The 15802-nt window shown below is 39.1% G+C and overlaps 1 protein-coding gene across 2 annotated transcripts in view; it reads right to left on the bottom strand.

The window, feature by feature from the left end:
- Positions 1–9560: 9560 nt before the first annotated feature.
- Positions 9561–15802, bottom strand: part of kif21b (kinesin family member 21B) — a 53041-nt gene continuing 46799 nt past the window's right edge. For both annotated transcript variants that reach the window (XM_026347359.1, XM_026347360.1), the window contains exon 33: positions 9561–14466. In XM_026347359.1, coding sequence (XP_026203144.1) covers positions 14418–14466 — 49 coding nt within the window. In that variant the 3' untranslated portion in view covers positions 9561–14417. The remainder of the gene's footprint in view (positions 14467–15802) is intronic.

The raw sequence follows: 15802 nt of genomic DNA, 5'->3' as shown, positions 1-15802 counted from the left end.
GACGTCGGTTTATATGTTTAAACTTTATTTAAGATCAATGGATAATGTTAATGGGCTTCCTGAAAGCACTGTATGTATGTAAAGCAGTTTAACTGTTCAACCTGCAGCTTACAGAAGGAGTCTCAGGTGGGTGTAGACTGGTTTCAGTGGGTTTACAAGGGGAAAAGTTTTGGGAAACATTGCTCTAAAGAGAGCCTGAGGAGTAAAAATAAGGTTTCAGCACCACCACACTGGACAGCTCCACAGGATGAACCACTCTGCTCAATAATGGTAAAACTCACGCCTTTAGCTTTTACTACCTACTGAGCAATAAGTTTACACTGACGCAACGTTAAAGCCAAATGAATTTGCACTTAAAGCTGTAAATAGGTCAAATCTGCAGCTAGTTACCCCTCCCATTGTCTGGAATTTAGTCATTTTCTGTCTTGGACCAGGCATGCCGATGGCATTTTAAGAAATGTGGTTACCAATTAAAATGTCTTCATGCTGGTTGATTTAAAATCAATATTAATTTCTGGGAGGGAATTACATAGAGATTTAATGGCCACCATCCATCATTAGCCTGTTGTATGCAGCTAAGACCTGCCCTGTAAACCACATTGTAATAAATATGCTAAACTGGTGCAGCTGCCTGCCAAAGAGGTGATGGGTTTGTCATTTTTTGGATAACTATGTGTTCCTACTGTAAATGCAGGCTCTCTCTTAGTGTTTCACTGTTTATCTCCCTCGTTCGGACTCTCCATGTCGTTTTCTTTTCTGTTTTTTTTTCATTCACACACATTCATAAAATGCACATAAACATTCAGTAGTCACGAAGTAACAAATAACCAGCTGTTTCACGTAAGCTGCTGCTTGTAGCTGGCGAGAAATCACTTGGAAAACTCACTTTTTAGTCAATGTGGAAACAGATAAAATTCGTACATGACCATTGTAGTTTTCTCTCTCACTCTCTCTCTATCTGTGTATTATTGTCTCTTGCTCACGTTCTCACACATACCACACAGACAGGCATGCACGCTACTATGAACGATTCTACCTCCTTTCATAAATGGGTGCAGAAGCACACATCTCATCCCTGCATAGAGCACCTAGTGTCTGGATTCTGGAAATCAATTTACACCAGCACAGGATGCTTCTGCCCACACAGCCCTCCAGCTCAGGATCAGGAAAACACACATTCACACACATACATTCTTTCATTTACACACCAATGGGCACATATGAAAACAAATTATTTTCTCACATGTCACTGAATGACCCATAAACAGAGATAAAGAGGAAAACACATCTACACCTCTTTTCTCTTCAGGATGATTCATGGATTTTAAGGGCTCGCTGTTTAGTGTGGGTGGGCACATTATTGCAGATGTTCCGAGGAGTGGGTTGGCAGGAGCGGGACCATAGGACATTTTTAAAAAAAGAAGAGGAAGAAGACCTTTACAACAGCTATTTTGCCTTGAGTACTATCTTGTAGTATCAGAAACTTTCAAAAAATATATACACATAAGTAGTTTCTATATCAGTTGATGCAAGTATCTTAACAAAAAGCATGTACTTCATTTATTTTCAATTATATAGTACTGTAGGCCTGTGTCATTTTATTAGACATTGACACAGTCAGTTTTATCCGTGGGATTTATGTAAAGTCATGTTATTTTAGTTTGGATTCTCTGACAATTTTTCTTCCTGGCAGCATTTTTCTATATTTGGGAAAAATAAATAACAAAACCGCTCGAAAAGATTTTTTAAATTTTATGAGTTGATGAATTACACAAAGCCAGTGTCAGATCCTAAGAAACAAAAACTACACCACGTCTGTCTCTGAATGTCTTCAGGTTCTGGCCTGTTGAGTGATCAATAGCAAAAGCCTCCAAAACCCTGAATCTCCTTTAAACTATTGCCACTCAACTGAAATGGACCAGGAGGTGGTCAATGCTTTGTATAGCTGGTGACATTAATAACACCATAGGGGATTCAGTTGTCCCTTTTCTTCCTTCTCTGTCCTGTTCTCTCGACTTCCTGTGGTTTCCTAAGCACTAATTACTGTGTTTATGCTTACTTGCGTCATGCTGTCCAAAAATATCGGCTTTCTGGAAGCAATTATGCAAAAACAGACAAATGCCCTGTCAAGCCACTAAAGCTCCTTAAAACAAAACATGTATTTTTTTTCCACAACCAACCTGCAAAATAAATACATATTTGTGTTTTTCTTATCTTTAATTGTTTTACTATTATTTCACAGAGAAGCACAATACAATCCACTAATTAGTGTCTTTTGGCAATCTGACCCTGGACCTTTTCCTAAATACAGTTGGTCATCAGCAAATACTAGTTAATTAGAGAATCTGTTGTTATTTTCAGCTAGTCTGTGACGCACACTTAAAAATGTAGTCTTTTACATCAGCTAACGATGTTTTGTCAAACCTAATATTACAGGGGTAATGAAAAAGATCAGGGGGATAGAACTGCGGTTATCTTTTGATGGATTAGATAAGATAGAATAAGAAAATAATTTCTTCCCATATTTAACCGTTTACCAATTAATGTGTTTTAGATCCAGGAATACAACACACACATCACATGAAAATCCTGATAGTTTGCACAGCATGGAAACACACACACACACACACACACACACACAGGGCAAAATGTGCACTGAACACAGTGCATCCAGAAAGTATTCACAGTTCTTATCTTTTTCCACTGATTGTTATGTTACAGTCTTCAAAAGTAGATTAAATTCATTATTATCCTCAGAATTTTACCAAAAATCCCCCATAATGTCAAACTAAAAGAAGTTTGTTTAAAATCATTGCACATTTATTAAAACAATGAGTCTATGTGTCTAATAGAAATGTACATAAGAATTCAGCCTTTGCTCAATACTTTGTTGAAGCACCTCTAGCAACAAATCCAGCCTCAACTCTTTTTTAGTATGATGCTACAAGCTTGTTACACCTATTTTTGGGGGGTTTCTCCCATTCTTCTTTGCAGTACCTCTCATGCTCCATCAGGTTGGATGAGGAAGAGTTAGTGCACAATCGTGTTCAAGTCCAGGCTCTGGCTCGACCACTCATGGACATTCACAGAGTTGTCCCGTAGCCACTCCTGTTGAAAGATGAACCATCACCCCAGTCCAGAGCGCTCTGGAAGAGCTCCAGCGTTTCTCTCTCCACAGAGAAACGCTGGAGCTCTTTCCCAGTGACCATCAGGGTGTTGGTCACTGACTAAGACCCCTCTGTCTCAATCGCTCAGTTTAGCTAAGCGGCCCGCTCCAGGAAGAGTCCTGGTGGTTCCAAACTTCTTCTATTTACAGATGATGGAGGCCACTGTGCTCATTGGGATCTTCAATGCTGCAGATATACAGAATACCACTTTGTGCTAATTAAGTATTACCACAGTATCGTTTATTATCATTAATATTATTTAAGTCCACATAAATCCTTTCAAGCTTAGAGAAAGAAATGCTTTGCGATTTTACATTAACACCCATTTGATGCAGGTTAAGCAAACTGATGACCTCTGATTTCTGACTGAGCTGGATTTAAACTGACTGCTGTGGCTTTGTGTTTCTCTCTGCTTGCTGTAGAAGTAAGTGGGTACCTCGCTTGTATCGTGTAGAGAAGCAGGGGTTTTAATAAACCCCAACTTAAAAGGGCCACATGTTCCCTCCCAGAGTGTAATCCTGCTCTGTGGCTCAGTGGTTTAATCCAGAATCAAACCCCTTCTGAGCTGGAAACTACTGCAGAGAAACCTTTTATGGGAATGAATGCTCTGACGTTGACAAACAAACAGAACACATATTCAGTCTTTGGGGAGCGCCACAGCAGCCTAGGCAGCTGATTGACTGGCTAATGGCCCAGTGCTCCCTGAGGCTGCAGCGGGGGAAATTCAAAGAACTGGATTCTACAACTGAATTACTGACAAAATAATAATAATAAAAATAGTCATACAGTCACTTAAACTGATTATGAACTTCATGAGTCAACACCTGCAGCTGCTCTTAATCAGATGACTAGTCCTACAGGGAAACTGCCTGACTGCTCTGTGGGCTCCATTTTCACCAATGAGGCATATGTTGAGTAGGTTTAGCTCTTTGCTAATCGGGGCATTTTGTATGAAGTTAAATGGTGAACATAAAATCAGTAAGTAGCAAAGAATTCCCTACAGACAACATTTCCAAATAGCACTTTTAAAAAACATACGGCCTGCTCAGTGTCACTGCTCTGCACCTGGCTCAACTACTGCACACTTTATTCAGCCAATGTCGCCCCTGAAACCCACTTTGACACTATAGATTTTGTTACACCATCCTAAAAAGGGAAACAAAACAGTCCGAAAAACAATAATAAAAACTACTATTATTATATTTGAAATACAAACAACAATTACTGCATTGTAGTTTTTACCCTTTTCCAGCTTATGAAGTTGTAGTTTACAGACTTCAATCCTAATAAGTTTATGCATAAGTCACCAAGTGGATGTTTTGATGACAATGGGACCTGAATGAGGTCACAGTGACTGTGACCTTTGACATTTGAACAGAAAAATCGAATTAGTTGATTACTGCATCCAAGTGAACAATAGTGACACATTTGAGGAAATCCTCATCCTTGAGTGCAAGTGGACATTTGAGCCAAACTCAAAGAAATTCCCTCAAAGCATTCTTGGGACATTGTGTTCACTGGAACGGGACAAGTGGACAGACAACCTGAAAACATAGCATTGTGTTAAAGAGTCAGTCTTAAAGTACAAGTATCCATCAATGTGTCAGATATAAATATCACTGGACAACCACTAGTCAGCGTATGCCCTTTTATCCCTGCATGACGTTGCTGTAATGTGACATCTCAATAAGAGAGGATGTGTGAACACAAAGTTCAGGTTTTTACAACACAGTTAATTTATGACACGTCATTCAATTGACACAAGCCAGCTCACCCATGTTCTGAAAAATTAAGGTCACTTTGATGTAATATAGTTACGGTTTCAGTGATGAATGCCGCCTGTAGCTTTTATATGATACACATGAACGGACAATATAATTGGTTTTGTTAGGCTTAGTGTTTAAGGGCTGCTTCATTAAAAGACACCAGATTGTGTTTTGAGGGAAACCGGTGTCCTGATAAGGAATACAGTATGTGGATAATGTTTGACAGGACTGTTGTGAAGAAGGATCAAAGGTCTGTGTGTGTTTTCCTGTTTGTCCACCTTTACACTTCAGAGCGATTTCTGTGTGGGACTGAGTGTCAATCTGATCCAGGTGAGTGAGCCTCCAAATGTAAAAAAATACTTCAGTGGATCCTACAATTTCCCAGCACATGTGCATCTGTTAAATCCAAAGGCTGTCCAGTGTGTGGAAGCACCCCCTGTCCTGAGTGTCATGGTGGAGCTGGCCTTCTACCCAGCAGTGGCACTGATTTATTTTTTTGGAGTCATGAAAGCCACGCAGGACAATCGAGTGGAGCTGGACGACCGGGCATCATTGAACGTGTTCTGTCTGTTCGTGTTGGTACAGCCGCTGTGTCTGGTGCTGGGAGGATATACTGGCATGGCTACATACCTGCTCACAGCTCTGGTCTCTTACAACTTCCTGCCATGGAGGAAGACCAAACAGCCTGCAAAAGGAAAAGAATCAAAGAAGAAGATGAAGTAGGAACAAGGAGCGTACGCTGTCTGGAGATAAAGACGCCGAGTTCAAACTGGTTCAAAAAGAGATATGCAAAAAAAAAAATAAGCATGTAAATAAAAAATATTTTTCTTGGAATAAATTTAAGTGTATTTTATCCAGGGACATTACGTCATCTTCTACAGTTTCATGATTTCATACGAAAATAGGTGGATCACTCTGAAGTTTACCTTTAAATCACGTCTGAACCAACAAAGAGATCAGCAGCAATTTCATTTTAAATGTGTTTTTTTTTTTTTCACCATTTTGGGAAAATTATTCTTTTGCGTCTTGTTAAGGATGAAATAAGAAGATTGATACCACTCACATGGCTTTAAGGTGAACATAAAAATATCTGGTGAACATAGCTTAGAGTCAAAAGTGAACATATTAGCTACAGACTACTTCTGTCCAGAGGTAACAAACCTTTTCTATCAGCATGTCTAAAACTCACTAATTAACTAGTTCCATCTCAGTTATTTAACCTGTAAAAAATAAAAATAAATCAGGCTGATAAGTCCATAATAAATGGACAGAGCTCAACGGTGACTCTTCCAAACAAATGTAAAACTATACTTTAAGTGACTACTCATTGAGTAGTCCAAGGCCTGGACGGGCAACAAGTCTTTTTTTCTATCTCTGACAATCAGACAACACTGTTTATCCTAATATGAAAGCAAATTGCTCCTGATTGTATGAAATCATTGAGTGAGCGATGAAAAAGGACTGACTGCCTCTTCTCATCCTTGACATTAGACTGAATGACTGAAATGTGTCACTGACTTGATTGTTGACTTACAATAGACAGCCATTCCCACTGAACATCACAAGAACTCATTAGACACCTTGAACCAAATGAGTAAAATATTAAACGCATCACATGGACACACATTTGTGAGCACTTCTGGCAAAAAACAAAAAAAACAAAAAAACTCCCGCAAAAACATCCTCGGAAAAAGCATTATATTCCATTTTTTATTATCCATCTCTGCTCATGAATGACTGTATGTCTCTCTGATGTGGCTAAGCCTGGCAGCACAGTGTGTGCATGTGTGTGTGCATGAATGTGTAAAACCCGACTCAAAGAGAGAGTACATAATGGGATTAGACTATGTCATTTGGTTGATAGTCCGAGGCTTTGTTCAGCGCTTGTGCAGATGCTCGCTGTGTGTATCTGAGCAGTGGGACTTTTTTTTGAAGATGTTTATTACTTTCCCCTGCATTAAAATCCTCTCTGAGTTCATGTGGTATGAAGTGAATTTTCGATTCCTGTGTGTGTTCGACTCCCACAGTCCCTCTGCCTTATTTCTTTTGCTGTAGGTGTAAATTTGTGTTGGATAAATGTATGTTGTTTGTGAATGTATGGTGTGTGTGTGTGTGCAAAGCAAAGTCTTCCACTGGTGCTGGGTAGGTTTTCTCTCAAAGGAAAGAAGCTAAAACAATTCATAGAGCTGATGGGTGATTATTCTCTATGGTCTCAAGCAACAGGAGTGATTTAACATAACAATTCTAGTGGCTTTAAATACTTTGCCTCTACCTGAGGCTCCTGAATGTCATTAGCTTTGCAGGCATTTCATCACAAACCAAAGTGCTGAAGAAAGTGATGTTTTGTTATGATGGCATGCAATAAAACCTCAGCGTATCACCAACATTATTACAATTCATCCGCAGTGGATGATCTGTATCAAATTTCATCACAGCCTCTGCAAAACAGTGCGTTAATATATTTGTCTGTGGACTGTGAAAAGTGACAGAATGACCAGGTGATACACTGAGATTTCAATGTTTACTAAATAACAATATTTTCACATTTAATGCTGGAGGTGAATTTATTTTAGTTCATTCACCAGTAAACATAATGAATATGGGACGTTTACTGTTATCGTAGTGTATTTGGCTCAATTTCAAACAGATTTTTGTAGTTACAGAGTGATTGATAGAGTAAGACTGATGGAGCAGCAGGTAAGAACAGACCTACTGGAGCGTTGTAGCGTAACCAAACGAACACAACAAATGAGATTTCATACATTTATTATATGGAGAGAGCAGATGGAACACATACAGCAGGGACATGACATGGTTTGTGAATGGATGTTTATTTGTTTGTGAGTGGCATCTTCAAATTGTTTTTGCCTCCTCGGCAGCGGTAATGGCCATCGTACATCACAGTGCTTGTGCCACCCGTCGCGGCTAGGACAAGCGCAGCCCGACACAAGTTAATGATCAGAGTTTGCAAAGGAAATGAAGATGTATGAGTCGAGCCTGTAGCTGTCTCCTACCCAGGGGGAGAAAAAAGTGCATCTGGATGAAAACAAAAAAATGCCTGCAGCTCATCCCTTATAACCTGTTTGTTTAGGCTGAGTGACCTTTAAACTTTTTGTTCTTCTGTAAGCTAAGAATTTCTTTAGCTCCTTTGCTATTAATATCAGACAAAAGAATGCAGGAGTCAAGTGCTGCGTTATAACAAGCCCAATCATTAAATAAAAAAAAGACATAGTTCTTAGAAAAAACATCTTTGTCAGATAAACAAGTACGATCTGATTTTTATTTATGGGCAAAACTGGCTCTGCATGATTATTTTTATTTAAAATGAATATGCACATTAATCTTTCAGCTGGTTTATAAAATGTCAGTAAAATAGTGAAAAATACCTACCGCTGTTGTTTTATGCATCCAGCTGCTCAAAACAAAAGACACATTTATCAGTTTCATTAAAAAGTGACCCGAACTACCTATAAAAAAGTCAATATACAATAAAATCTGATTCGGGTTGTTGCATTTCAGTAAATATACCACACCAGAAAACAAGAAAGACAGTTGTTTTCAACTTATTTATTTTTTTGAGGGAATGTTGGATCCTCCATTAAATATGTATTTACATTATTTACAGTTCACATATTTTACATGGCTTGGTAACATGCACGCTGTTGTGTATAAAAAAAAAACTGTACACACATTTACACTCATAAGAGGGAGTAGTCTGTGCAATAAAAGGCACAAATGACCTTTGACCCTGCATTTATGTCCCATGAGTACATATTTGACAGACATTTTACTACCACAAGTGAGTTCAATATGACAACACACACACACCTGGAGGAAAAACTACTTGAGCAGCTGCAGACAGGCAGCATGTTGGTGTGTGGTAGTGATTCACTGCCAACAGCAGAGCAGTAAAGTGCGCTCTTGACTGTGTCTAAAAGCGAATCCCATCCCTCAGCAGCCCGAGGCAAAGTTGAAAGTCTTTTTAGCCATAATGATAAAGCAAGCAGAGACGTCCTGTAGGACAATCTACAATCCTCTGAATACATCTGTTCCAGATGCAGGACAGAAGGTGAATGATTATCAATGTCCTACACACACATTCTGTTCCTTTAAGGCAGTAAGGCCTGTTGGCTGAGGCACGAGGCTGAAGCTGAGATGCTGACTCCTCAGGTTTCTGTCCTGGGTAGTCATAAGATGGTTAAGCTGTGCTGGGTGGGAAGTGCTAAAGGTGGTAACTGCACAATCAGTTTCACAGGCAGCTTGACTCACTGGTCTCATCAGTATCAGTCAAAAGACAGACTGATTAAAGCCACGACACATTGTATGTTACATTTTTGTTTTCCCTGTTACATCGACATGTTGCTTTCAGCCAAATGAGCATTTGCTAAGCCCTGCCCCTCAACAGCTACTGTCCAACCATAGTAAAGGCAGCCAGGCAGACTGCAAGGGTGTGTAGGGGGCAACACTTTACATACAGAGAGACTGACGTATGTTAGCTTGTTTCATTAACGCTCTTGCTACCAATAGAAGTATCCCTGCATTCATTCCAAAGGTCATATTATTATTAACAACATTTTTATGTGGGATTATAAAACCTCCACTGCTCTGTCCTGTGTTTTTTAATTAGTTTTTTTTTTTTTTTTTTTTTGGGTTAACATATTTCAGGCAAACAATGTATTAAGTTACTTTACAATTTCCAAATTCATCAAAGTCATTTCAAATAAGAAAACAGGGACTTTGGAACTGTATTTTAATGTCTTGACTCTAACCTTAGATACTGCAATATTAACAGTACAATGTCAGTGGTTGACGCCTTGTATGAGACTCATGAACTGTATGTCTTTGTAAACTAAGTGAAGAACTGGGTATGTTTTAAACATTATTTGTTGACTATCATTCTACGTATACCAACAAAGAACCAAATCACAAATGGATGGTTATTACTTAGATTTTCTCTGATGAAGATACGTCTCACTTTGCAAAGGACAAGCAGTGGTTAAATACATTTAAATACTGATGCTCTTGTCCAAGGAGGCTTTTCTATAGTAGAAAGCTGCTTTTGGTAACTTGTTTTGAGATTTACTGTGAAATTATCACACAGCATATTATAAATATGCGCTGTGTGAGGATGGAAAACCTGGCAGGCGTAGCAACAGTAACTAAGGCTGGCAGGGATTAGCAAATGGTCAGTTTACTCCGTGGTGAGATCTGTGGGTGACACCGCTGTGCACGTTGCTTCACCCACATTGTCTGTTTAAAACTACCACTGGGAGGCACCAAAATCAGAAGTTATGGATTTCACACATAGCGGCTTCAACGACTGAACAAAATATCAGCTGTTCAAGTGATTTTTAGCTTTGGTCGATAACATTTACATTCTAAACTAGATGCTAATAGGAGCTACAGGAACCTATAAAGGACATTTTTCTCCATGCTTGGCTAGACAACATTTCACCGGCTGGTGCATCTATTCAGGACTGGAGGGGTGTATTTATCAAACTCAATCTGAACTCCTTACAGGAAAACGTTAATATCGGCCAATAAATTATGAATTTTCTTTGGACCTTCACTTTCACCATTGACTTCATACATCTTGAATCAAATCTTCTCTAATACAAGTGTGACAATATCCTTTTCTAATAGGACATTTCATCAGGTAGGATTTTCTGTAGTTTACTGTTGCAGGGGAAACTGATTAATGTTAGATCCTGTCATCATGGGTCTCCGATTATATCCGTCATAGAGTAATATGACTTGTTTGTGGTCAGTAATATTAAGAAAAAGGCCTGAATGCCAGCAAACAACCAGGGAAATAAGAGGCTAGGGCTGCTCAGTCAAAGTGAAAATTCTCATTCTCAACTAACACTTCTTAGTATAAGATAGGGGGATTTAGAGGCAGGGACATACTGGGGACTGTCTTTGTCTTACATCTTACTGTTATCTTACATATTGTATCAGCACTAACGTGATGAATCCTAAACCTACTATTGAGCTAAACAGATTCATTCTTTTCAGTACAATTTCAGTGGTGTAAGCCTTGTTGTTTTTTTTGTTTTTTTTTGTAAACTTAAGTCAGAAACTAGGCTTAATAAATATGTGGAAAACAGCTTGTAAAGTATTCACAGCAGTGTTCATTTTCCAAAGTGCAAGTGAACCTTAACTTGCAGAGATTAGACTGATGGAAAAAAAAAAAAAGTCAGTTTAACTCGACTGAATCTCTGCTGTAATATTACAAACGGTATGACACACTTATTTACACTCGATCAAGTAATGAAGTGGTGCTGGCATCAGCTGAAATGCTACCTCAGTGCTTGGGGCCCAATCTGGGTGGGGCTGAACCAAGGCCAGATAATAATTTAGGGTTTCTGTCTGGCTGTAATAAATCTGCCAGCAAAGCATCTTTTGAGAAACATTCTTTACATTTTTGTAACAAATTGTATGCATCATTTATTGACAGCCAATCTTCAGAATACCAACAAACAACCAAATCCTTTTGATAGTCAGTCCAGCCGGGTGTATTTATTAATATTAAGATTGGCAATATACATAGAAATTGCCCACTGAACAGCAATGTTCTGAGATGTCCAATCAACCGATGAGTACCACTGTGCATCCTTTAGCAAATTTACAAGCATATGGCACCCAAGAGAGTGCCTAAAGCTACAGTACTACATCTTCTATAGCAATAAGTTACAGAGTGTGGATGAGTGAAAAAAGCCTTAAAGCCTGTGTTAGCATTGTTATCTAATGAAACACACCATCACGTTGGTGAGCAAGGTCCGTTTGGCAATTTGGCACAGAATAAAGATAAATACATAGTGTACAGCGAAGGGCCCAGTGGGGTCTGACCCAAGTATACAACCAGTTAGGTCATACAGATTAATTTCCCTACTGACCACTTTACGTACCGCTCAATCCAAACTATTATACAAATACCACACTTTATACATATTTTAAACAAGTCATTATGGCCATAAAAGAGTGCATATCTTCTCAGAGTTCAAAGAATTTCAGCTTTGGCTACAGTGGGAAGATACACAATTTAAGATGTGTACATTTAGTACAGAAAAGCACGCTGATAATGATTAAAGAGAATGAAATGCAAAACATGAAACTGAGTGCTTTGCGAAAAAGATGATGCACTGATAGTACCTTTTTTCTCAAAGTAACAAAAGAAAATTCTCAAACAAGGCATTTGGTCGATTCTAAGAGCTACCCAAATTCACAGCGTCAAGTGACGACTAAAGCATGACTAATCTTATCCTTCAACAATTACCTGAGTTTCTGAGCATAGCGAAATATTAAAAACCAACAACACTTCAACAAACCTCTGTCCACACCTTTGCATTCATAACCTACAAAACCAAAATCCACATCATTGCTTTTGGAAAGTGAAACTCGTGTTGGAAACAGAGATGAGCAGTACACATAAACTTGTTAAAGGAGAATTTGCCCAAAGTATAAACTTCAGCACCTGCTGATGACTGCTGTTTCATGATCCAAGCTTTGTTTAATTAAACTACATATTTGTTAATGGGTCTTTTAAAAGTGCACAAGTTGCAAACTATTCTTTTTTCTTTAACACATGAAAACTTAACCGTGATTTTGTGATACAAACGGACATTAATTATGTTTTTATAATGTGGTAAAACGTCTGTACTGCTTGACTAGCAGCTTTTAAATGCTGTATGTACTTTTAAAGGGATACAAGAAATCCCGAGTTCAAAAACAGAAAGTGATGGGTTTGCTTGTTATCTGAACGTAGAAGGACAACAGAGATAACTTAACTGACACTTAAGTTATTTGATTAAAGTTACACCAAATCAACACGGCGAGGGATGCCAGGACCCATCAGGCAAGATGGACAACCAAAACATCCCCAGAAATCTTCCACAGACTGCGGATACAATCTGTGTCTGTGTCCGCAGCCTGTGCACATATACTGTACATGTTGCCACATAAACAGATTTGAGCATCAGTGCACATGCAACAAGAAGTTTCTTCCTGTCTTTAAATGTAGCAGCAAATAGTGGGTGGAAGAAAAGTGGATTTTAATAAGAAAACCCTCTCAGTTATGACTTACTTTCACCCAAGTAATCTTGCTTGAAAAGCAGCCAGTAGAGCGATGAGCGCTCTAATTAAATTGTCTTCCCGGAGAAGTTCTGCAGTTGGGGAGGAGGTGGACTCATCAACAACAGTGGTCAGTCTGATCACTAACCTCGCTAACCTTAAAGATCAGAGAGGAGCTCGAAGCAGGCGGGGGGAATCTGGCAGGGCTCCCATTACCATTTGCGTGGCAGTCAAATGGCAGGCAGGGGCCAAATACTGTACAGTATAATGATCTGGCACTTTGGCCTCAGTGGAGTACCTGACTCACAAATGTGTGAGGAGTGGGTACTTAGGATATGGACTGTTTGTGTCATGTGCATCTGCAGGGGTGTTTCTTATTTTCGCCAGTTTACAGAGCTGTTAATTCGATCCAGTCAGATCCTCCGGGGCCGGTGCTACCTTAGTTGTGCTACTGGATGTGTGCTTTGCTGTTTGCAAGGTCAGCAGCTAGACAGTCTGATAGCCAAAGGGCCACAGAGGACACATCCACACAGAGATGAAGAGCCAGGCATTAAATGAAGACTTCAAAATGTCGAGCACCAGGTGTTTATACACGGAGACCCGTAAAAATGTTCCCTCCCACCTCGTGCCAAAGTCCAAAACAACTGAGGTAGGGAAAATAATAAATTAGCAAGAGTCATAAAAAAAAACTTAACACGACTTGAACAGGGTAAAGTTTCAGTGGTACTGTACACTGAGAGAAGTGGGGACTTCAAGAGAGTGTTGCTGAAGTACAATGCATCAAGAGATGGTTGTAGGTTAGATCTTGAAGGGATGTCTAGTCAGGATCAGCAGTTATTTAGTGATGATCCACCACGATAGCCACACAATGTGTCCACAGTGGTAATGAGCACCATTTTGATTGAAGAACAGAGGTTCAATATGTGACAAAAGCACTTCTCTAGGGTCCCCCTTTGACTTTCATTACGTTGATATATGTCTTTGAGCGAATTAATTTCTGATCCACAAGGATTCTGAAACTTCAGTGAAAGAACAGAAGGACACTTTTTTCCTTTTAATACCAGGCTTTGTATGATTTCATGTCAGGAGAGAAACTGTACTGTGCTGCCCTTGTGTATCCACGGCTGGGAAGATTCGGTTTATCTTGTCCAAGCAGGATCACCCCAGAATGGCACTTTTAAATTGGCAGTAAAAAAAATCTAAAAGGCAAATAGTTTTGTTTGTTTTGGGTTTTTTTGCCTTCGAAAAATGTTGTACCCCTGCTTTGTCATTTGATCATGACAAAGAACACCTCGATTGCCTTGGAAACTGTGATTTCAGTGTCACATCTCATTGGTAGAAGCGAGCAGGTCACATATCAGTGGCTGAAGTTGCAGCAAGATGGCTGACAAAGGAATCACAGTCACTTCGGATGTCACCTCTTCCTCAACACCTTTGACAGCCAGATCTTCACTGTCTTGTCGCTGGAGATAGAGAGAGAAAGAGGTGGGATGATGAGCACAGGGAAGCAAGGAGAACACAACAAAAGGAGAAAATAACAGAACATCAATCAGGCAGTCTTCCTTTTCAAAACAACCCATTGTACATCACGCACTGACTTCAAAGTTCCCCTGACACACATATGCCAACACACACACACACACACAGTTCATTAAAGGCCCTTCTCCACAGTGTCAGTAGAAAAAAAAAAACATCTCTCCAACCTCACAGAAAAGCATGGAACTAAATATGATTCATAACTCATAAATCGAATCAACGTGCCCACAACTCTACTCCCAGCTGACCAGGTAATTTAATTTTCACCTTCACGCACATTCCCACAGTCATAACACCTTGTACAAATCAATTATGGAATGGCAAACTGTGGAAGTGAAGTTGAAATGCAGCATATTACTATTTAAACTCTATACAGTTGTAAAATGAAAACTGATGTAAAAAAAAAAAAATTATATGTATTTGTCTATTTGTACAGGACTTGTAAAAGTTTTGATTCCTGGGTCTGTAAAGGTATTACAAACTGAATAATCATTCTGACATGTGTATTGATTATTTTAGTTCTGTTAATTGTGTTAACTGTTCTGTTTAGATGTTTCAGTTCGACAGGACTAAGAGGGGGAAGCTAGTCGAGCGTCCAATGAAACCAATAATTAATAGTTAATTAACACGAGGTTTAAGAAAATGGCTTTACTTGGTTTGACTAGTATTAAATGTCAACTGAGTGGACTGTGTCTACAAGGTGCTGGTGAATATGTTAAAAAAATGGTTTGATATTTGGACAAATACGTCAAATGATTTTAAACCCCAAGAGAATTAGTCTTTCTTGACCAGAGATAGATGGGAACACTTAAGAAGCTGCAACCAGCAGGCAGTTACTGGAGCATTAACAGCGAACCTAGATCTGACCAGACACAAAAAATCCAACCCACCACCCGGCACCCCTGAACATTACTGATTAACAAGTTATTATCTTCCTTTCTCCAACATATATAGTAGAAACAGCTGAACATGTAATTATGCAGTATCCTCAGTATCGGCAGGAAAGACTAGAGCTTAAAAGATAATTGGAAAAAGATTGCATAAAGTTTGAAGTTATGGAAACTTCTAATTTAATTCAAGACACATGGGGTTTTAGAGCTATATTTACATTTTTGTGAAAAAAAATGACTTAGTAAGAGGATTTACACAAGAATAAGAATCAGTCAGATCTATAATTCAATGTCGTAATAATGCACATAAGTTGTTTGCCAACATCCGCCACATAAAAAACTGAAGAAGAAGACGCGCAGCATGGAACTTCTC

Source organism: Anabas testudineus, chromosome 5 (assembly GCF_900324465.2).
Source record: "Anabas testudineus chromosome 5, fAnaTes1.2, whole genome shotgun sequence".
NCBI classification, from domain to species: Eukaryota; Metazoa; Chordata; class Actinopteri; order Anabantiformes; family Anabantidae; genus Anabas; species Anabas testudineus.
Note: the sequence above shows the minus strand (reverse complement) of the source record. Positions and strands in the feature narration are given on the sequence as shown.